Consider the following 23,069-nt stretch of genomic DNA (forward strand, 5'->3'; position numbering starts at 1 on the left):
ACTCCTCCCATGCCTTAAGCCGTTTAGGTAAAATGGCAATGTGACAAGTTTGAGGTTCAACTTGAAAAACAACTGTCCAAATTAGGTCAACCTACCATCTCCTGACGCACTTACAATTAGTTCCTGGACTACTGTTTCATTGTTAGTTCCCACTGCTACTTGTCTCCAGGAACTGAGCCAAATTTTTAAAGCAATGCTACCCGTGCAAATACAATTTCATGCAAACTATGCTGACACACCTACCACAGTATTTTGAGGAGTTGGTTACTCAGTTGGCTGGACAGCTGGTTAGTGTTGCTGAGAAACATCAATAGCGTGGGTTTAATTTCCATACCGGCTGAGGTTATTCATAAAGGCCCCACCTTTTCAACCTTGCCCCTCGCCTGAGCAGTGGTGATCCTCAGGTTAAATCATCACCAGTCACCCTCAAAATGGGGGAGAGCAGCCTCATCTGGAACAATAGCAACTTTACCTGGTATTTTTCCATTGCTCCTACCCAAATACTTTAAAGGGGGAGTAGAGCATATTTCATCACATTCTGGACTTGTTCTTTGTCTTGGTCAAAGGGCCTATTTACTCTTAATAATAAAGAATTAACTTCATTTTTAGTACACAAGGTACAATACATAATTTTGAACAGGTCTCAAATGAGATTTCTTGTCTAAAGTTAGCTGATATCAACAATGATTGGGCATCACAGTTTCCCCCTAAGTGCCCCTTGTTTGGGGAATTGTTGAGGGTTCCCTCCCACTCACTGTCAAAGCACTTTGCTGGGGCCTGCAAGTGTTCAGATGTTGATTGGGGGCAGGGGAGCTTTGGTAGTGATGCTTTCCACTGTCAAATAGCTTTCCATGAGTGGTAATGGTATTGAACAAGCTAGTTTAAAGCAATCTGGAATAAAAGCTAGCAGCTGTAAACGTGCACATGACACAATCAAGATTGCCATAAAAGTTTGAAGCATTTACAAGCACGTTCAGTGAGATAATAGAGTCTGGGATTGATAAGCGGCAATAATATTCACACCAATGAATAACTCCAGCACAGTCCACCTATGGACATTCAGTAACATCATCATTGGTCTTCCACTATCAATATCCTGGATGTTGATTTGTTTAATGATAATGCTCGTGAAATGCCATAAAATATATTCCTATCATGAAAGGGGCTACACAGCTGCAAGCTGGTATTGGTTACCATTAACAAGCAATACAGCTGGGTTAACCACTTAAATGGTGTAGTTACTTGGAAAAAAATCAAAGGCAAGGTTTTCTGAGGCAAATTAGCTCACCTCTCTGAGTCACCCATCCTCTCCCAAGTCAGGATGACATCCAGGAAAACTCTCCACTTATTAAGATGGGGCCAGATACAATAACTCAAGTAGCTCAACACAATCCTGCATAAAGCAGTACTTCAAATGCTCCATCACCAGCTTATTGGGGCTGCAGTTGTTATCTGAACTGTAGAAACTTGCCATGGCTTCTTAGGGTTTGATTCCTGGCTTGGGTGACAGTCGGTGTGGACTTTGCATGTTCTCCCTGTATCTGCATAGGTTTCCTCCGAGTGATTCAATTTCCTCCTACACTCTAAAGATGTATGCATTAGGGTTGATTGGCCATGCTAAATTGCCACTTAGGGTGGAATTTTCCCATCCTGTTTGCTACAGAATCATAGCGGGCGGGGCGAAGGTCCATTGTCCTCAGGTGGGAATTTCCACCCTTAGTGTCAGGGGGATTAGCAGAGTAAATAACGCAGCCTAACAGGGGTAGGGCCTGGGTGGGATTTTTGTTGGTGTAGGCTCAATGGGTTGAATGGTCTCCATCTGCACTCTATGCCTTCTAGTCTATGATTCATCGGAGCATGAGAAGACCAACCATCTCTTGAGCTCTCTTCCAGATCACAATCATCCCAATTTGGACACAGGTCATCATTCCATCAACAATATCCTGGTAACCCCTCTCTGAACAATGTAGGTACAGGTAAGGACAAACACTTTACCTGAGGTGATTTAATGCTTATGTTATTTTGTGAACAAGAACTAATAAAGTACATCAGGTATTTATCAGGAAATTGATTTATTATTTCAAAAATATATTGAAACCACAACCGTTTATACAAAACATCAATATTTAATATTAAAAATTCACTGTACAGGAAATTACACATTTTGCATCATTCACAAAACATCCAAAGTTTTGCAGAATATTTTCCCAACTTGTTTTATTTTTCAACAATTCTCAAATTCGGTGCAGATAACCAGCTGCAATGCCAACCCTTTGGAGGTGGCTTATAATTTAAATATAAAATTAATCCCCTGTCCCAAGATAAACTGGCATGCCAAGTGAGGTTTTTCTTTGGAATTAAAACAATCGGTAGGCTAATTGGCTTTTAGCTTTTGGTTAGATAATTTCATTCTTTTTCCCTTTAATCTTTCACAAGATGAGATGTGGGTTCGCTGGCAAAGCCAGCATTTGTTACCCATTCTTAAGTGCCCTTGAAATGAATGGTTCGCCCAGCCATTGCAGAAGGCAATTAAGAGTCAGCCACACTGCTGTGGATCTGGAGTCACATAGGCCAGACTGAGAAAGATTGCCCTTCCCTGAAGGACATTAGTGAACCAGACGGGTTTTTAATTCAAGAACTGATAAATAGTTTCATGGTCACCACTACTAAGATTAGCTTTATGTTTCAGATTTATTAATTTAATTTAAAATTCCATCAGCTGCATGCTGTGATTTGAACACACACCCCCCCACCCCACTGCCAGACTAGGCTGAGTTACATTACCATTCATCCACTGTCCTCCCCACCACCCCTCCCCTTCCCAATTCTGCATATCCATCAGGGAGCGCCCATATAAACCTTGCAGCTTTCCAGGTTAAGGTTCAAACTTCCTTACACTGTAATTATTAACAGGAAGAAAAACGTGACAAAAATGAAAGAGCAGTTCCATTAAATGAGCATCTAGCTCCTGAAACCTGTCTCAGTCCATGACCCAGTCATACACAATTTGATCCAATTAAATTTTCCATTGAGTAACCAACAGAATTACTGTAAGATAGGCTGGAGTGCCGAGAGAGACCAAAAAAAATTTGCTGCGTCCCTATGAGTAAGCCGTACAAATAATATATACATATATATTTTACAGAAACTTTATAATACATAGGATATTGCTGGAGAAAGACTGTATTCTCTTATTGTCTTCTAAAATCATTGCATTTGTGCAACTCTCCCACTCGAGCCCCTCCAGCAGTCTTTCACAATGCCTTAACCTTGGCAGCTAAAAGAATGATAGCAAAGTGATAGGAAACAGCTGCCAGAGCTGTTTAGAAAGCTGTTAAATTACATTGCAACATTTAAACTCCGCTTTCTAAAATGATATCCCTCACTTTCAAGCACCTACTAAAATGATAATCTTTTAGATAAGCAACAGTCAGCACAAATGATAACAACAGATGGAAACTTTTGGTTTTACAGGCTGCAGACATGACTCCCATTGCAATGGATTAATCATTGTACTGCATGTTAAAATATTTCCTGATAGTTGCTAAGCGACGGCTTAACATTTCCACATTTTGTTCAGCAGACATTGGCCTTTGGTCTCGGTGGAACAATTTGGATTTACCAAACGAAAAGCCTAGTGTAGACTAGAATCAATATTTAAGATCTGACTACCTTATGAAGCTCTTGCTTATATTCCTAACCTATTTTTTAAATTGAACTGTTCTGTAGCAGATGAATATTAACCAGCTAGAGATGAAAGGCGTTGCAGAACAAAGGATGGTGTTGTTCTTGTAGGAGTGAGAATAATGCACTCCCATTTTATGGCAACACCTTTGGTCTGAAAGTACAATCACACAATGTTAAATGACTCTAGATAGCTTGTATGAATACTCATCAATATTTAACAAAAGATGAAAAGGAATTTTTTTAAAAAGTAGGCAATTTGTAATCAGAATAAAAACACATGGTCGCACTGAATTGGTGTAATAGATCAATACTGCCACACCCCTACCAGGTAAACAGTAAGCATATTGGAAAAGATTTTCATTGTCAGTGGTTACCTCTGGCAAAGCAAGGCAAAAGGAAGATGCATCCCTGGCATCATTCCTCCCTGTAGAACCAACACGTCTCCCATCATATCAGAGCAGTCCACAGTGTAACCATTTTGACCACTGCCAGTTACCTCCTCACCACTAGGGAAGTTACACAAAAGGAAAAGTGGCCACACAGGCACCTCAATCTTCTGTGTCGGGCTGGACTCCAAGCATATCATGAAGATCTTCCGCTGTGTATCCCAGCAGGTTGTGAAGGTCACAGACAAAACGGTAGACGTACCTTTTGCCGGATGTCTTGTGGATGATGTTCTTGTCGTAGTAATAACGCAGCCCTCGGCTCAACTTCTCATAGTTCATTTTGGGTTTGTTCTTGCGCTTGCCCCATCGCCGGGCAACCTGTGACCCAGCAAGAAAGCAAAAGATGTTAGCATTCAGGATCGCTATTGCAACAAAAACCACAGAGTATATCTGTGAGAAAGAATACAGTGGCAGGAATTTTACTGCTGATTCTGGGGTGGGTGAGGCGTGCAAAATGGAATTTTCCATTGACCTCGGGCGGGATTTTTGGGTGAGGCTTGCAAAATCCTGGCCAGTAAGTCTAAATGGGAATGTAATTGGCATTGTATGGTGAGACTCTGTGCAGCATGAACTGCAACAGTTACATCAGATTCTCTCCTCACTCTCGTTTATATACAAAATTTAATTCCTCAAAGTCTCCCTCCACTAATCACCATTTTTTGATGAATGGAGTGAGAAGCACATGGCCTATTTTAGGGCTGTGTCGATGTTATCCTTCTCATGAACACTGGTCCTCTCCAGCGGAGCTCGCACTTCTCAGTTGCTGTCTCCCCAAGATAGATTTTGGAGCACTGCCCCTTCATCAGGTGAGTGGGAGTTGTCATACACAACTCTCACTCACCTGATGAAGGAGCAGTGCTTTGAAAGCCAGTGACTTGTGCTACCAAATAAATCTGTTGGGCTTTAACCTAGTGTTGTGAGACTTCTATCTGGAGAGACTCGGGCTGGTTCAGTCAGACCCCGACACTTGCCATTTTTTGATAAAATTCTGCCCCATGACTTTAGTAGCATGAGAAATTGCCAACTTAATTCAACAATCTGTTTGTACAATTTCAAATCAAATATTCAGTCTTATTGAATATAAAGTTATCCAATTTAAAATGCTTTTGACATTTTTCACATCCTTATTTCTGAGTAAACTCATGATGTGGCAGCCTCATAATGGGAGACTTTGAAAAGATTCAGAGTCTGGCAAATGTACAGTGCTTATTTTGCTGTGTTAAGTGTTACTAAAGTAAATCACAACTCCCTTTTCTCGCAAACTCATAATTTAGGAGACTCTTACTTCATCAGGGTCAGTCAGTTTAAACTCCCATCCATCGCCAGTCCAGCTGATAAACGTCTGACAGGATTTATCCGTCAGTAATTCCAAGAGGAACTGCCAAAGTTGAATGGGTCCACTTCCTGCACAAATATAGTTAAAAAAGGATGCAAATTAAAGTACAAAGGAGTTGTTGAAATCTTCTGAATGCTTTAGATCTGGAATACAATTTTCTTTTGCCAAAGGCCAGAGAGCATTCAATTCTCATTGCCAGGCATAACAATAATATTGTGAACACTCAAAGATCATGCACCCTCATGGGAAAAATAAAGTGGTTTTTCAACTCAAAGCATGAGGTAATATAGCTTGGAAAATTCTAGTTTCTCACAATATTGTCACTCATTCAAGGCTAACTATGAAAATCTAAACAAGTAAAATGACGGATTCCTAACTGGATTTGCTATGCATGGGAATCTATTATGAAATACTCGCTGCCTTACATTCTTATTCAGTGAGTCAGAATTGCAAACCTAGATAGAAGCTTTTTAAAAGATTTCTTACATGAGACTTTTTTTGCCATCTGGGAATTTGGTTATAACTAAGGCATGAGCAGCGCAGGAAGAGTGACAGTGTCTCTGTGCTGTCAGATCGTATTGCTACATAGAGTCATAGAGGTTTACAGCATAGAAAGTGGCCCTTCAGCCCAAATTGTCCTTGCCACCCTTTTTTTTAAACCCCTAAGCTAATCCCAATTGCCCGCATTTGGCCCATATCCCTTTAAACCCATCTTATCCATGTAATTACCTAAATGCTTTTTAAAAGACAAAATTGTACCCGCCTCTACTACTACCTCTGGCAGCTTGTTCCAGACACTCACGACATTCTGTGTGAAAAATTTGCCCCTCTGGACACTTTAGTATCTCTGCCCTCTCACCTTAAACCTATGTCCTCTAGTTTTAGACTCCCCTACCTTTGGAAAAAGATATTGACTATCTAACTGATCTGTGCCCCTCATTATTTTATAGATGCTATAACAGCACCCCTCAGCCTCCTAACGCTCCAGAGAATTTCTTCAGGAAACCCGACCATCGTGTATTTTGGAACAAGTCAGATGATTAACATTTTTTCCCTCCAGTTCCCTCCTTTCCCCTCCCTCTCTCCCTTCAGGTCTTGGTAGTATACTCAGGTAGTATATGTTTCATGGGTGTAGGTAGCCATCCAATTCTTTCACAAGAGTTCAATCTTCATGTGTGAACTTGGACTATTAATGTAAACGCTGAGGAGATCATCACAGCCTTCTCAGATTCTCTCTTCACCTGAAGTCCATCAACACATCCTTTCTGGATGTATCACATCTTGGTACAGCTCCTGCTCTGTCCAAGACCGCAAGAAACTACAAAGGATCGTGAATGAACTCAAACCATCACTCAAACCAGCTTTCTATCCATTGACTCCATCTACACTTCCTGCTGCCTCAACAAAGCAGCTAGCATTATTAAGGACCCCCATGCACACATCTTGGACATTCTCTCTTCCACTTTCTTCCATCAGGAAAAAGATACAAATGTCTGAGGTCATGTATCAACCGTCTGAAGAACAGCTTCTTCCTTGCTGCCATCAGACTTTTGAATGGACCTATTCACATTAAGCTGATCTTTCTCTGTACCCTAGCTATGACTGTAACACGATATTCTGCACTCTCTCCTTTACTTCTCTATGAATGGTATGCTTTGTATAGCACACAAGATATGATACTTTTCATTATATGACAATAATAAATCAAATCAAAAATCATAGCTAGCCGCCAAACCTCTCTGGACAGAAATAGGTGGTGACATGTTTTTATCTCCTAGACAAGCCATGGTCATTTATCTTGCCTGTTCTGGGATCACTAACTCAGCACAGGAGAAATGAACCACTGACCTACGTGACTTCATCCTCTTCCATTTAATGTAAATGGAGCTCTCCATTTATAAGTTAGACAATCTAACCAGGTAACATCGAACGCAAGATTCCTTTTTTGAATTTGGGAGACCTTGGAACAGCAGCTACGAGTCGAGTACAGATACATTTTTCTTCCTTCATTTGATGGAGGTGACTCAAAAGAATTTGCTTACCTGTGAATCCAGCAAGCACTGCTGCTGGGATGACTGGCTTCCCTTGTTCCAGTGGCTCTTTCCTCTCCTGGATGTAATCTTTGAATGAGATATTTGGCTTGTTTGGACAAAGGGGCTGGGTCCAATCGTCATCGCAACTATCCTGCGAAGGAACGCGCTGCATGTCACTTAAAGACGACTGACTGTTGCAGGAATTCAACAATGAACCTGTGCTTTCGAAGCTGTCAATGCTATCCAGTGATCCTTGTTTCCTGGATTCAACTGACAAGAAAATGGAGACAATAGTAAGCTTGGAAGAGAATTTTTGAAACAAAAATTATAACGGTATCTTACTCCTGTCTTACCTGACATCACTCCCTAACTCAATTTTATTTTGATTGCTTGCATTATTCCATTTTATAAATATAGAATCTTAGAATAGAATCCCTAAAGTGCAGAAGGAGGCCATTCAGCCCATTGGGCCTGCACTAACAACAAACCTACCCAGGCCCTAACCCGATGTATTTACCCTGCAAATCTCCCCAACACCAAGGGACAAATTAAGCATGGCCAATCAACCTAACCCGCCATCTTTGGACTGCGGGAGGAAACGTACGCAGACACAGGGAAAACGTGCAAACTCCACACAGATAGTGACCCAAAACAGGAATCAAACCTGGATCCCTGGCGCTGTGAGGCAGCTGTGCTAACCACTGTGCCGCCCCTATTGGCTTGGAGTGTGTGAACTACCGGAGTGTGGCTCTGTCTGTGAAACCACGGCCAAGGTTTTAACTCATTCACTTAAGAAAAGTCAGTCCACGATTTCAGCAAGGCCAATAGTTGATGCCCACCACCCGTAACCACCAACACTGATTATCCCCTAGTTCCTTGCCCAGACTTACCCTGGTCAAGTATGCCAATGTTCAGATTGCTCGTATTTATTCGCTTTGGCTGCATGGAATAGCAGTTAGCAAAACTCGGGAAGCCTTGGTTCAAATTGAGAAATTCCTGGTTGTTTAAATCTGAAGAGATCTGACAAAGTTCCGACAGGAAACTTCCAGAAAAATCAGAGAGCTGGCCTCCACACTGGGACTGACTGGAACGGAATTCTGAAAGTATATTTAAAAAGAAAAAAAAAACATCAGGATTGTTAATGAAACCTTCTCCTCCATTTGTTCTGACAGCCAGTTAGAACCAAAACCTCTTTGTATCGCTTCAAATTTTAAACAGGAGATTTTCACAGTAATTTCATTACAATGTTAATGTAAGCCTAATGTGACAAATAAATAATCTTTTACTGGAGTCAGTATTATCTGGAGTTATTTGATGTTCAATAGTGACGACCACCCCTTGGTTCCTGTCTATCTCACACTGGATGCAGTGTTCCCCCCAGCTTTATCCACCCTGCAGTGATGGTACATCAGTGAAGGCAAATCAACTAACCACCACCTGGAAAGTTGGATTAACTTTATCTGCATTGACCTCATGCCCAAACATGGAGTCGGAGTCAAAGCAGAAAAATGTTCTCATCAAGTGAAAACTAGCTTAGCTCAAAATTTCCCAAGTAGTAAGGATAAATTATTCTGTCTCCGAAAAAGATCAGAGTTTATTTGGGGCCAAGGATGCTCTTTCAGGCCAAATCTTGAATTTGCATTTATCTTCGAGTCTTCCCCAAGCAAGGTTAAGGGAATGGGTTAGGTGCATCGGCCATGCTAAATTCTCCTTCAGTGTACTTGAATAGATGCCAGAGTGGGCGACTAGGGGATTTTCACAGTAACTTCACTGTACTGTTAATGTCAGCCTACTTGTGACAATAATAAATAAACTTGAACAAACATTTTCCATATTGACAAATTAAATATTTGCGAGAGCAGAGAGGTTGGCGCCCAGGCAAATCTCCATTCTCAGCCCTGGGTTTGGAGGTCTTGGACACTGGCTGGCAAGCCAGAGAACTAACCACTTTGCCACCTTCACGGAAAACCCAAATTCCAAGTCAATCAGGCCGAGAGGCCACCAGTGCACCTTCTATCGGACCAGGATCCCAGGAGCAGTCAGTTCCACCTGCCAAGACCCACCTACCAGAGGCTGACAGCTCCTTTGCTCAGCAGTGCCACCAGGGAGGCAGTGGCTATTGTCAGAATTACCTACTGGAGGCACAGGATCACAGAATAATCAAGATCAAAGATGGCTGGGGGGATTTTGGCAGGGGGAAGATGGGAAAGCAGCAAGGGCAGTGAGGTGCCCCTTAATGGCTTGACGCCAGGATCCAAGAGTGCCATTAAATAAGAGATCTCATTCCTGGAAAAAGACAAAAAACCCACAAGATTGTCTGTTATGTTCTCTACTTGGAGACTGGCCCTATGGCCACTGGTTGAACACCAGTGGCAACAGCAAGTGGCGCTTAACTGGGCATCATTCCCGCCTCACTGAGCAACAGGTTTGGAAAGTTGACATGTAATTATTTGGGGTGGTGGCAGGATATGATCAGACAGATGACAGACCATATGATGCTGACTTGTGATATACTGTACCTTCCATGTTTACCCTGTTTTCACAGGGCTTCTGCAACTTCTCTTTCAAAGCTACTGAGTAGAGAATCCCTGAGGAAATTTACTCCCAAACCCTTTCATGACTTTTTCAACTGGGATGGAACAGCATCTGCATTCCCTGATCGAATTGCCTCCATTCTCAAACCCAATTTAACTTTATAAGCTTTGACTACTTGAGTATACTGCTGCAGGGGAAGCCAAAATAAATCAGCTAGTTTCTCAGTTCAAAAAAAAGCACAATTAAAATTGCATGATATTATTTTGTTAATGGGATGTCTTGGCAGGGTTGCTTGTTTGATGATCTGTGAAAATGGCAGCAACACATGGGAACTTTTCACCAAAAATCTGCTAATAATCAGTAGACAGGATTTTTTTTTTAAACTGCATTCTCACAGAATATCAAAGCTCTTTAAGAAGAAAGGAGGCAGAATTAAATTCCTCAAAAAGGAGCAGCTATTTGCGGCTGTCAGATTTTTGCTCGCAACATTTAACGGAACCTATTGCACTGAATTGGGTTATTCAGCCTAAGAGGACATTGTCAGGATACACCATGACAAATGGATTTGAGAAAGACGTACCAAATGAATTATTATCCCCCCACTGGGAGTTTGCATTGATGAGAGAGGAGGTTCCCAGATAGTTCAACTGTGACGCTTCCTGGCAATCTACGAATGATAAAGAGGAATCCAAATTAGTCACTTCTTAAAGAAAAAGGCACTTTACTTTAAGATATTTCAGACAGAGAACATGCAGAGTTGCCTGTTTCCAGGTTTCTGTTCCATAAATTAGATCTAGTTTGCCACTGACAGGCCACTTAAGATCAGCATGTGGTAAGTCATAGGCATAGCTAGCACACTAACATTCTGCAGCCGTTGAGTTGTGGAATACAGAAATAAAATCTAATTTAGAAAGATAGGGATGAGGCTTGAAAGCATTTCGAACTGGCAGTATCACTTAGCCTCAGAGCCTTTCATTTTTCTGCACAAAGTCTACGATGTCTGTGGGAAGGGGGAGAAATCACAGACAGCAACAGGAAATCATAGGTTGCTCCAGCTAATTATCTTTTCCAATTGAAAGCTTGTACATATGATGTGAAAGATAAAAGGTTTCTTTATCCTCCAAACACCCATATTCAAAAATAGCTTACCCTAATCTTTTCAACTACAGTTAAAGACCGAGGCAGTCTGATGGGATTAAAATGAAATCCAATTCACCATTTTTACTGAGCAGTATTCAGAACTGATTGATGAATTAAATTATTTCTCTAGCCGGAAGCAGTTAAAGCAGTAGTGAGAGGAGGTTTATTTACATCAGTGATACTGGATTGGAAATATTGAACAAGCCGTTACTGGCCTCGCCTACCTAAATAAGCAGGAAGTTAAATATCAATTAGCAAAAAGACTTGGGCATGAAACCCACCTTAGTCTGACCAGACAGTACTGGATCGTACAAATTAGAGGGGTCCAACATTTGATCACTGGGATGTGTTAAAGTTTGCTGATCTCTTTCAAAGTCATTGCACAGGTTACGAATATTGGTTTCTAGGTTAGAGGGAGTGGGGCCGAGAAAAAAAAAATCAGCCAGATTAATATCCAGGGGCGATTACTGGAGGTTATAAGTATAGGTAATGTTGGGTGGGAGGACAGTTGTGATGCACTCTACAGTTCAATAGCCACACAAAACTAAGGGCGGAATTTTCCTATCTGCCACGGGAACTGCAGCGGGTGAGACACAGACCATGCAAAGATCTTCTGTATCCATGGTGTCTCATTAATTAGGATTACTTGTTTCATGTTCTTAAAGGAAAGTATTTGTGAACACTCCCATACCTTTCATTAGCTGTTCCAAGTGCTCCCAAAGAATATCTCCGATGAAATCTGGCGCCAGTTCCAGAAAACGTTCTTTCCCAAGATCACAGAGGGTCCGACCGGTCATGTAGAATTTTTGGAAATTGACATTCTCCAGACTGAACTCATTCACAGCCCAGTGCAGCCATTGATTTACATGTTGCTCAGTCCAAATATGAGGGTCTGGAAAGAAACCAAAAATGTTAAAACCCTTGTTACAAAATCTGACTTAAGACATATGTTGATGTTTGTTGTACAGTTCCCCAAGTCAGAATGCTTGGGTCACATTTATGCTCAGATCAAGGTTTCTGTGGGGGAGGGGGGAGCAGATCTGTAGGGCCAAATGGCCTCTTCCTGTTTTCTTTGTTTCTATGGATGAAGACGTTTAGTTTCTATACAAAGACCGTGTATGTAGTAACCGTCACTTAAAAAGAGGACTTTTGTTGTCTCCAGAAAAAGAAGTTCAATGTTCTTCATCCAAGATCATTCTTCCCAGTTCTCCTGACGTTGGCCACTCATTCCACACATGCAGGCATGGTTATTCACGCAGTCACTCTCACAGGTAAACTGCCCAACTGTTACTCATGGGCAAGCGTAGCAGAATCCTAGGCTTGCTCAACAATCAAACACTTTGCAGCAGGTATCACCATGCAACAATCAGGGCGGTTCCCATAGTTTAGTATTCTCCTCCTAGAATAACAGAGATCTGTACCCAGGTCTCTCCAGCTTGGCTAATACAGTCTAGAACATGGATTAAGTTTGCATTCCTTCTGGGCCTGCCTTCTTTTGTTGCATTTAAGCCCCAACTATGTTACCCCGGTGAACAGTTGTCTGTGAAAATTTCTTCCTGAGAAATTCTGGGACAGAAAAGTCAGGAAACAAATGTAAACATGATGATGGTTTCAGATTGCTTACCTTTTGGGATGCTAAGACGACATCTTTCTTTGGCAAAGCCACTAAAACTTTCCTTCAGAGCCTGGGTCATGACTGCTTTGCTACCAGGTGTTAGGAGTGGAACCTCATTAGTTCCAACATCTGTAGACAAGAAGGGGAAAAAAAGAGCAGTGAGAAATAATCATTCAGAAAGTTCCCTATTCTAATCCTCCTCCCTAATAAACCCATTTCAAGGCAAGCTTTGCAACAGTGACCAAAGCTGGAGTTTTGGAAATCTCCAGTGCAAGAGGTTTCCTTGCCCATGTTTGACCAGATGCCATGAGACTTCATGGAATCCAGAGTCGGTGTTAAGGATACCCAGGGCAAATTCCTCCTGATTGTACACCATTGTGCCAGCACCAAAAAGGGCCAAAAGGACTGAGTGTGTCATTGCCGTTTTTGACTCCTAGGTTGAGTGGTTGTGTACAACTGAGTCACTTGCCAGGCCATTTAACACCCACGTTGTGGGTCTGGAGTCAGATGTAGGCTAGTCCAGGTAAAGATGGCAGGTTTCCTTCCTTAAAAGACATTAGTAAACCAGATGGGATTTTACAACAATCAGCAAACAATGGTTTCATGGCAATGCTGGACTTTTAATTCCAGATTTTTCCTGAATTCAAATTTCACCATCTGTCTTGATGAGAGTTGAAACTGGGTCCTCCAGAGCATTACCCCGGGTCTCCGGATTACGAGTCTACTAATATTTGCAACAGATGTTACCTCTGCTAAATACGTTCGCTGCCCAAGTGGGTGGTGGAGGTGGGGACTCTAAACTCTACTGGATCTGCACCTTAAGTGCTGTAAACTACAGGGCTATGGACTAGGAAGGTGGGATTAGAAAGGCACCTGGTTGTCCTTGGGCTGGCATGGACAAGATGCTCCTTCTGTGAGGTAATTTTTAAAGTCATATTGACTCGAAACATTGTTTCTCTCTGCACGAATGCTGCCGGGACTGCAGAGTGTTTCCAGCATTCTGTTTTTATTTTAGGTTTCCAGTATTTTGCTTTAGTTTGGCAACAAGAGCAACATTAGATTTGGTGGGTGTCACTTCAGGCAGGAAAGGAGGTCTTGTGGCACAGTGGGTAACGTCCGTGCCTATGTGCCTGACGTTCTGGGTCGAGCCCCACTCCACTTGAAAGTGCGTTCATAATGTGCCCAAAAGGATGAGTGTCAACCTGCAAAGTTTAAAACATGTCAACAGCAAGTGGCAAGAGTGGGAGGGACTCCTGGTCAGCCGTGCTTGATGTGGAGAGGCACCCCTCAAACTGTAAGTCGCTGGCAGCAGATCAGCAACCCTTAGTATGGGAATAGTTGAAAGCCCGCCTTGTGCACCACTAGGTGCGGGAAGAGAAACAACAACAGACAGGAGAAAAGGAACCTCAAAGAAACTAGTTAACATGCTCTTCTAGATTGGGTTAATTTTGTCAGCGCCTTATAATAAATAACCTATTGCTGCTTACAGAATGGGACAAGTGCATTAAAGGTGGCATTTCATTGCATCCGAAAATAACACTTTAGAAAGCAGTCGCAAGACAAACTGAAAAATTTATAAAAACATTGGGTTAAAAAAGTTTTCGAACTAATGTTTGTGACCAGATTGCTTTCAGTGCATCATAACAAATCTGATATTTAAATTTGGATAATGAGCATCTTACCGTATAAAATGGAGGACATGCCAGTTGGAACCTCTTGCACACTCTGTTCTTCATCCAAATGTGACAATAACCCATCAAGTCCCATAGATTCATAGATGTCAAATGCTGACTGGCGCTGAAATTAAAATAATTAAACTTTTGTAAAATTTAGCAACTACTATGGTCACAAATTCTATATTATTGGAGTTGCTTTTAAAGCTGGTAATTAGGGATACAATGTCTTGCAGCACCTTGATTTGATTTGAACCACCTTCCCTAACTGTTGCTAGGTCAAAATCCTAGGATTCCACAGTGAACGCCATTATGTGAACACTACTAGCTTACACACTGCCTTATTTGAAGCTGAGAACCAACCAAGCACCACCACCTTCACATGGCAGCTAAGGATGGTCGGTAAATGTAGTCTTATTAATGCAGGCCAATAACAAACAAAACACTTTTTGCTGGAGGCTTGAGTGTTACGTGGGTGTTTCTTCAGACTCTTCTGTCAGTCAGCAAAATACCACAACATGGACATAGCTTATTTGTAGTTTATTTCACATGTGGAGAACTGTTGAAAAACATACTGGGGCAAATTTTTCTATCGCGCCTGCCACAGGAATCAGAACAGGTGAGGGGCGGGCCATGGAAAAGTCCATTGACGGTCTGGTTGCAAGGTGCACAAGGCCGGAAAATCCCACCCATTGTGACAATACTGAAACTCATTGGCTTGGGATACTCATACAGGTCTTTTAAATGTTGCTAATCAATTTGTAGGATCCATTGTCCAATCATTTTGCTTATCCATGCCCAACCCAATTGCAACAATCTTCTGAGATTTAACTTGATTTACAATCCTTCTAGCACATTGACAGAGAATAACCTGATACAGTAGAGCTGTGTTCGAGGCTTTTCTCATTGAGGTAAAGGATCATAGTGCTGGAAGTGGAAGCGTTTCTGCAACGTCAGGTGCTTCAAGTTAAATTGAAACATAGGGTAGAATTTTAAGGATGACGGGCGATTAGTGCTTGCCATCCTGACAGTCAGTGGCTAATGTGCAGTGATTGGCAGTGGGCAGTATTTCCATCTGCCCTTGGAAGCAAGTCTTGACCATGAGAGCTGTCAGCCAATGATTGGTTGACAGCTCTTCAACCTGTCAGGCCACAGCACTTCGTGCCTGGGATTAACTTCTGAGGCCATGGAGATGATGGGCCCAATTTTACCATCAAGTTGGTAAAGTCCGGTGTGAAATGAGTAGCATGATCCCTGTCCACCTCCGTGCCAGTTCCCCTTCACCAAGGGCTGAAAATGGCCAAGATCGAGACCGCCCAAAACAGTACTCGCAAACCTAACAATTGATAGATGAATGGACAACCTGAAGCCCTGCCTGTGCAAGTGTTAAATTGTATTTTGGTCTGGGGAGATGTCGGGGCTGGGGGGGGGAGGAATCTCATCCATTCAATTCTACAATTGCCCCATCACAGAACCAGCCTTGGGGTAAGCTAAAGCATTCTGCCCATAGTCAGATGCAGAGTAAAGGTCCCTCAACCCTATATCTTAATCCAATCTTCATGGAGCATCTTCATTACACTATGGGCGGCTTGGTGGCACAGTGGTTAGCACTGCTGCCTCACAGTGCCAAGGACCCGGGTTCAATTCTGATCTTGGGTCACTGTCTGTGTGGAGTTTGCAAATTCTCCCCATATCTGTGTGGGTTTGTTCCGGGTGCTCCGGTTTCTTCCCACAGTCCAAAGATATGTGGGTTAGGTTGATTGGCCACACCAAGTTGACCCTAGTGTCAGGGGGATTAGCAGGATTTATACATGGGATTACGGTAATCGGGCCTGGGTGGGATTGTGGTCGGTGCAGACTCGATGGGCTGAATATTGCCTTCTGCATGTAGGGATTCTATGACTCCTGCCGAATTCTTTCCATTGATCCTGCGGGGCGTGGGAGAATGCCGCCCCATGAAACTATTTATTAACTTCCACAAACTTCTGCACTGTAGGGATTCTATGATACAGGTGACATTTTGTTATCCTGTGTTCTCTCTAAAAGAGATCACCTTCTTCAACCACTATGGAAGGGTAGTTTAGTGAAATGGCACAACACCCTCCAAGAACTGGTTTTGTGCTACTTGAGCTAATGTCACTCAATGAGTGACAATGAGTGCTAATCCTTATGAACTGAATTTGAGCCTGGTCCCTCATCAGAAATGAAAATACTGCGACAGGGAGTTAGAGGTTAAACTGAAGAAAAAAAAACAAGTCAAAAGTCGGACAAGACTAAGCAGTAGTAAAGTATGTAAACTATTCCACAGGAATGAACATTCTTCTGTCTCATTGTATATCGGCAACATTTCCTTGGAAAGATGGCTAGATTCCAGCTTATCAACAAGCTGAGAGACTCCATGCTTATCTGGTGCTGTCTCCAAGTTTGCCAGTCTGAACTAATGAAAACACACCTACACATTAGGTAAACTGGAAAGTCAAGTATGCTACATGTTAAACATTTACACACTTAATCATCAAGTAAAGTCTGTTGAACATAATTGGGGAAGGCTTTTTTTCCCCTTCCATTTCTGATCAATGAAAATGTTTGCGCGCGGTCTAATGACCTTCATACCAAGGTAGCATAATCTTTCATGGCTTAATGTGTTTAGAATGGTCAACATCATACATCATGAACTGCTATAATCTGAAATGCAAATTCAATATTAACTTAAAATAAAACTGAATATATGTTTGGAGTTTCTTTCAAAATAAAAGGGCTGGACATAAAGAGCTGGTGAGTAGGATTAATTGGATAGCTCTTTCAAAATGTCAGCCACGCTTGGCATGTAAATTGGCCTCCTGTGCTGTATGGGTCTGTGAAGATACAACAAAATATAAAGTAAAAAGTGCTCATGGATGCAAGTTATAAATTTAAATTGTCTCCTTTGGGAGAGATTAATATGAAAATATCTTCAATGATATTAAGGGCGGAACAGTGGTTAGCACTGCTGCTTCACAGTGCCAGAGATCTGGGTTCAGTTCTGGTCACTTCCTGTGTGGAGTTTGCACGTTCTCTCTATGTCTGCATGGGTTTCCTCCAGGTGCTCTGGTTTCCTCCCACACTCCAAAGATATGCAGGTTAGGTGGATTGGCCATGCTAAATTGACACTTAGTGTCAGAGGAATTAGCAGGGTAAATATGTGGGGTTACAGGGGTGGCACCTGGGTGTGATTATTGTCAGTGCATACACTGTATTGAATCAGAGTGCTGTCTTCATCTCCTTAACACGCCACGGGAGAGTGATGTTCTACACTAATCTGAAATGCAAAGCATGTTGTTTGCTTTACAAACAACACTTTTTTTTTCTAAAAAATAAGGTGCAAACATTTATAAATATCTTTGCAACACCAAAATTAAGCTGGGGAAACTTGCAAATTGTGAGAGATCTTGAAAGTTTATACAAAACAAACTTGAGATATTTTTAACCCACAAAATCATTTGCAACGCATCGCAACCTTATAAGTCATCAGAGATGGGCCTGCAGTCATTTCCTTCTGCAAATGGAATTAAACTTATTTCCCCAAAATGTCACTGGGGAACTGCATTTTACATCTGTACTATGCCATTCTCTGCGTGTGTTTACAAAGTGAAGGTGTAGCTGGCTCACAAAACATGCACAGGGCGCCACACAGTCACCAGAACTTGAAAGGCTTATTTGCATGCTTTTGAAGTTTTCAAAGCATCACAGATGTATAGTTCCAGTTTTTGCCAAATTAAACCTCACCTTAAGTACTCCTCGAGTCTCCAATGCCACAGGGGCTTCCTGATCCCGCAAATAATCACACATGTTGACCTGTGGGGGGTGGGGAGATGGTTACAAGAAGAAAAGACAATTAAACTGACTGAAATAAACATCACACCCTTAGAAATGAGAACAAGCTGCATTTTGGACTATATTATCTCAAAGTCACGTTGAGGATAGAGAAAGATTATTTTATCGGTTACTTGGATGGCAGTGGTTAGCACTGCAGCCTTACAGTGCCAGGGACCTGGTTCAATTCCTGATTGAGGCACTGACTCTGTGGGGTTTGTGTGCACTCCCCATGTCCGGTAGGTTTCCTCCCACAGTCCGGAAGAGGTGCTGATTAGGTGTATTGGTCATGCTGAATTCTCCCCGAGTGTAGCCAAGCAGGCGCCGGAGTGAGGCGAGTAGGGGATTTTCACAGTAACTTCATTCCGGTGTTAATGTAAGCCTACCAAAGCTTATTATAAAGTGTAGTACTTTGTTAACTCTTCAGCCTTTCTTGGAAAGTCTAAGCCAACATTTTAATCAGGTAGGAACCTACCTAATAAAGTTTTTTTTTGATAAGCTGTTTATCTCAACAGTTTGAACTGCACTAGACGGTTTTATTCCATTTGCACCTGGCGAATGTGCAAGGCAATTATGAATCAGAGAGTGCAGGATTGCAGCAATACTTGCGAATGCTGGCTGGAACCCAGAAATCACAGCATTGAAATGCTGCCTCAGGCCATGACTCACAACTACACAAGGTGAGTTCATGTTGTCTGGTCAAAATAATATTGTACAGCAATAATGCTGTAATAATTGTAAAACTTATCTAGGAATGACTACCATCATTACGTTTTCCCTTAGTAGATGAATGGTTTGTTATTATCAATCAGTTGAAATTTTTGAATGGGCACAGTATAATTTTAGTTCCGCTCATTCTTCATTTTTCAAATATTGGCTACTAAAATCAACACTTCAAAGCTGAGGAACAATTTTTTTGCAGATTTTCAGGTAACGCCTTGCCCAGAACTACCTTATAGTCTTCATAAAGATTGGAAAATCTCCATGAAATAAATTTCTATAGAAATTTGACTTTACAATGAACAAACCACTCTACATTGTCATCTTCCTCGTCGTGCGTTTACTGTTGCAGAATTGACGCTTGCTATTTTCTTGAAAACCAATAACCAAAATTCCTGGAATGTTACTTAACATTTAATACATAAAATTTATAGGGATGCATCCCATTCGTTTCTAGCACGATGATATAAGCAAGGCAAAGAGATGCCATCTTTACCTTTCCAGCTTATCTCAGATTATAAACTGACTTTATCCCATTGCTTCCTGTATACCAATGAGGGTGAATACATTAGCTGAAGCTTGGGATTAATAATGTCTCTATCAAATTTATATTGCTCACATATGACTTGCTACAACATCACACGTCCATTGCCAGTGACAAATTGAATACCACCACAATCAAGCATCCAGTCAAGGTAACCTTTGTCAAGCAATTAATGTTTAATACAGCTGAAAGTATGGAGAAGGGGTCAATCGTTTAGTAGATTATTTATAAAGTCTATGATGGCTTTGAAAGAAAGTTACAGCAGCATTACTCTTTAACAGAGAGAAAGTGTGCTGGAGCCCACCCCAATCTCTCCTTTGATGGTTCTTTTTGCCAAAAAGGTTTATGAAGCAAAATGAGTTTTCAATAAGAAACTAATACAAATTAGTTGATGCATGGGAAGTATGCTTGAGTGTTTATTTAGAATCTTCTGATCCTCTATAATCCTCTAGATAATATGTCCAGGTAGGGCACATATTAGAAAGTAAATCTCCCAACTGGCTTTTTTTCTAGATTCAACAAAGCCCTCATGGCTAAAACAGCTCTTTTTAAATGGTAACGTTTTAAGTGCATGTGGTAGATTGAAGGATCGAATCACAAGGATCCAGGTATGCCAGGGAAGGACTAAAATAGCAAGCCTTCTTATTGTCCAGCCTTGGCTGAGTTCTTTCTTTTCACTCTGAAAGTCATGGGGTCAACCCCACTCTAAAGACCCAAGAACCAATCCACACTAACAATACAGTAAGTACTACATTGTTGGATATGCCGTGTTTGAAATACTAAATTGCTCTCTCAGAAGAATGTTAAAAATCTATAGCACTATTGAAAAAAAGGGCCCCCTTTCTATCCTGGCCAATATGCATCCATTATCATTTATGGAATATGCTGTGTGAAAATTACCTACCATAACAATCATACTTCAGATGTATTTAATACCGTATAAAGTATTTTGGGATGTCCTGGAGTCACAAAGGTACAAAGGTCTGAGGTTACATACCAACCGGCTCAAAAACAGCCTCTTCCCTGCTGCTGTCAGACTTTTGAATGAGCCTATCTTGCATTAAGTTGATCTTTCTCTACATCCCAGCTATGACTGTAACACTACATTCTGCACTCTCTCCTTTCCTTCCAAATGAACGGTATGTTTTGGCCGTATAGCGCGCAAGAAACAGCACTTTTCACTGTAGGATAATGCATGTGACAATAATAAATCGAATCAAAATGAGTTATAAAACGCAAATCAATTATTTTATTCCTTTCTAGAATGCAATACCTTTTCACACCCAACTCTGGATCAACTAATTCAAGTTGCACATATTCTTGTTGCCATACCTACTCATCACTGGTAAACATGAATGGATCAACCCACACAATACTCCAGGAACAAAAAATGGCTCACTTTGACAATACCCTAGCTTCACTTTGCTATTTCTCTTTTTATCTATGCAAAATAGTGAGAAACAATTAAAGTTAGTCCTATCATTTACCACCTACTCCAAAGGCTCAGTAAACAATGCATTTTCCCCAAAGCATTTAGTGTTTATGGTAAACCACATGCACACTCAGCCAAACTCCATACAAAATGCACAGTTGACACTATTCACATTTCTACCATTTGACGCTTTTCACATGACCAAGGCTAAACTTAACCCCCTCTCAACCCCATTCAAACTAAATCCATGGCAATCTCTTACAATATACAAGGTTGAAGCCCGGATTTAGACTGCGCACTGAAACCACAGGGATACAGCCTTCTATATGGTGGCTAGCACAAACAGAAAATGCTGGAAAATCTCAGCAGGTCTGACAGCATCTCTGTAGAGAGACTAGAGCCAACATTGAGTCTGGATGACCCTTCGTCAGAGCAGATGACTAGCACAACTGCCTCACAGCGTCAGGCACCCGAGTTTGATTCCCAGTCGCTGTCTGTGTGGAGCATGCACATTCTCCCAGTGTCTGTGTGAGTTTCCTTCCCCCACTCTGAAAGAAGTGGACTGGCCATGCTAAATTTTCCTTCAGTTTACCCGAACAGGCGCTAGACTGTGGCGACTAGGTAATTTTCACAGTAATTTCATTGCAGTGTTAATGCAAGCCTGCTTGTGACCCTAATAAATAAACTTAAACAGAGGAGATAACATATCTCCGGCCTTGGGGTGCATTTGGAAAAGTTTTTGCACTTTTGGTTTATGCGCACTCTCAATTTGCCGGTTCAACCGAGGGGAGATGAGCATTTTAAAGAGCAGTGACTTCTATCACACTGCAACAAAGCCGATGTGGGGTCAGGACTGTGCTCCGTTCAGACCCTCCATTGTACAGTGCACTGGTTCTGTTTAACCGGTGGAGCTGTACCAAGTTACCTATTACCCACAGGCACGATTAATGTACAAGTGGTCATGTTGTGCCCGGTGAATCACTCGGGTTTATATCAAACGTTCTTTGTCAGTATTTTGCCTTCATCAAACGTTCTGTTCAGCCAGAATGCCGAAAGACTATTAAAAAAAACTGCAGCAACTAACTATCCAACCGCCTCCTTCTTACATGGCGGAACAAGAAAGTATTTGCTCTGAAAGTTTAAGCTGGAACACATTAACAATAGAGCTGGCTCAGCCCATTGTCCCCACTGGAATCGCTAAGAGCAGAATTGTGTACTTACTGTAACTCCGGCGTTAACTTTTGTGTATTTCACCGTCCGCGGGTTGCGGTGGGTTAAAATCCAGTAACGCCCAGCGAGTGAGTTCAATAGATCCGAGAGTAAAAAAGGAAAGACTTATCCCGAATATTAGTTACAATCGAAGTGATATGTCGCGGTGGAACTTCACTGTAAACTTCCCCAATTTCAATGATGTCACACTCCTAAGCAATCTGTCCGCTACATATCACAGCCTCGCCTTTTTACACCAATTCCCACAACTTCGCTCAGCCCCGCAGCTTTCCCTTCATTGGACCAAGTCAGATGTAGGAGGAGCCCCAGAACATAATCATAACCAAACAAGGTTATCTCGTCAGGCTGGGTTTGCTTTCTGCAGTTATAGCAACCCCCCAGTCTGTGAGATTCAGATGGCCATTCACTGTTGAGCACCTAACACTGATAACAAGTCTGCTTCCCAGAAACTGCATCAAGTGGATTCCCAATGTACTGTTGTTCAGTAGAACTCTGAGCTTTGCATATTTCGTCTGGCAACCATATTTAAAGTTAAAGTTAATGTTTCTCCATCAGTCACAAGTAAGACTTACATTAACACTGCAATTAAGTTACTGTGAAATTCCCCTAGTGGCCACTTTCTGGCGCCTGTTTGGGTAAATGCGCCTAACATATTTCAAAAATATTGAATTGTACAACAGAGAGAAGACCCTTCAGCCTGTCCTGCTTCTTCTGGCACAGAAACAGAAAATGCTGGAGAAACTCAACAGGTCTGGCAGCTCCTGTGGTGAGAAAATAGAGCAAACCAGAATCAAAACATTGGCTCCATTCTCTCTCACACAGATGC

At 41.7% G+C, this 23,069-nt stretch overlaps 1 protein-coding gene across 1 annotated transcript; it reads right to left on the reverse strand.

Annotated features, from left to right (window-relative positions):
* Nucleotides 1–2,055: 2,055 nt before the first annotated feature.
* ets2 (ETS proto-oncogene 2, transcription factor) lies at nt 2,056–22,456 on the reverse strand. Its single transcript, XM_080203715.1, has 10 exons — nt 22,235–22,456; nt 18,231–18,299; nt 14,475–14,589; nt 12,802–12,921; nt 11,869–12,069; nt 10,618–10,704; nt 8,393–8,599; nt 7,512–7,772; nt 5,419–5,537; nt 2,056–4,451 (listed from the first exon to the last, which is right to left on the reverse strand). Exons 2-10 carry the CDS (start codon nt 18,291–18,293, stop codon nt 4,236–4,238), a joined length of 1,389 nt encoding a protein of 462 aa, XP_080059841.1. The 5' UTR covers nt 18,294–18,299; nt 22,235–22,456; the 3' UTR covers nt 2,056–4,235.
* Between the last annotated feature and the right edge of the window lie 613 nt (nt 22,457–23,069).

This window comes from Carcharhinus amblyrhynchos, chromosome 15, assembly GCF_965287045.1.
Source record: "Carcharhinus amblyrhynchos chromosome 15, sCarAmb.v2.hapA, whole genome shotgun sequence".
NCBI lineage: Eukaryota > Metazoa > Chordata > Chondrichthyes > Carcharhiniformes > Carcharhinidae > Carcharhinus > Carcharhinus amblyrhynchos.

Coding starts and splice junctions, on each gene's coding strand:
- ets2 (XM_080203715.1), bottom strand. CDS start 18,293: ATGTGTGATTATTTGCGGGATCAGGAAGCCCCTGTGGCATTGGAGACT. Junction 8,600..10,617: donor GGGGGATAATAATTCATTTG/GTACGTCTTTCT, acceptor ATATACTTTCAG/AATTCCGTTCCAGTCAGTCC. Junction 5,538..7,511: donor AGTGCTTGCTGGATTCACAG/GTAAGCAAATTC, acceptor ATATTTGTGCAG/GAAGTGGACCCATTCAACTT.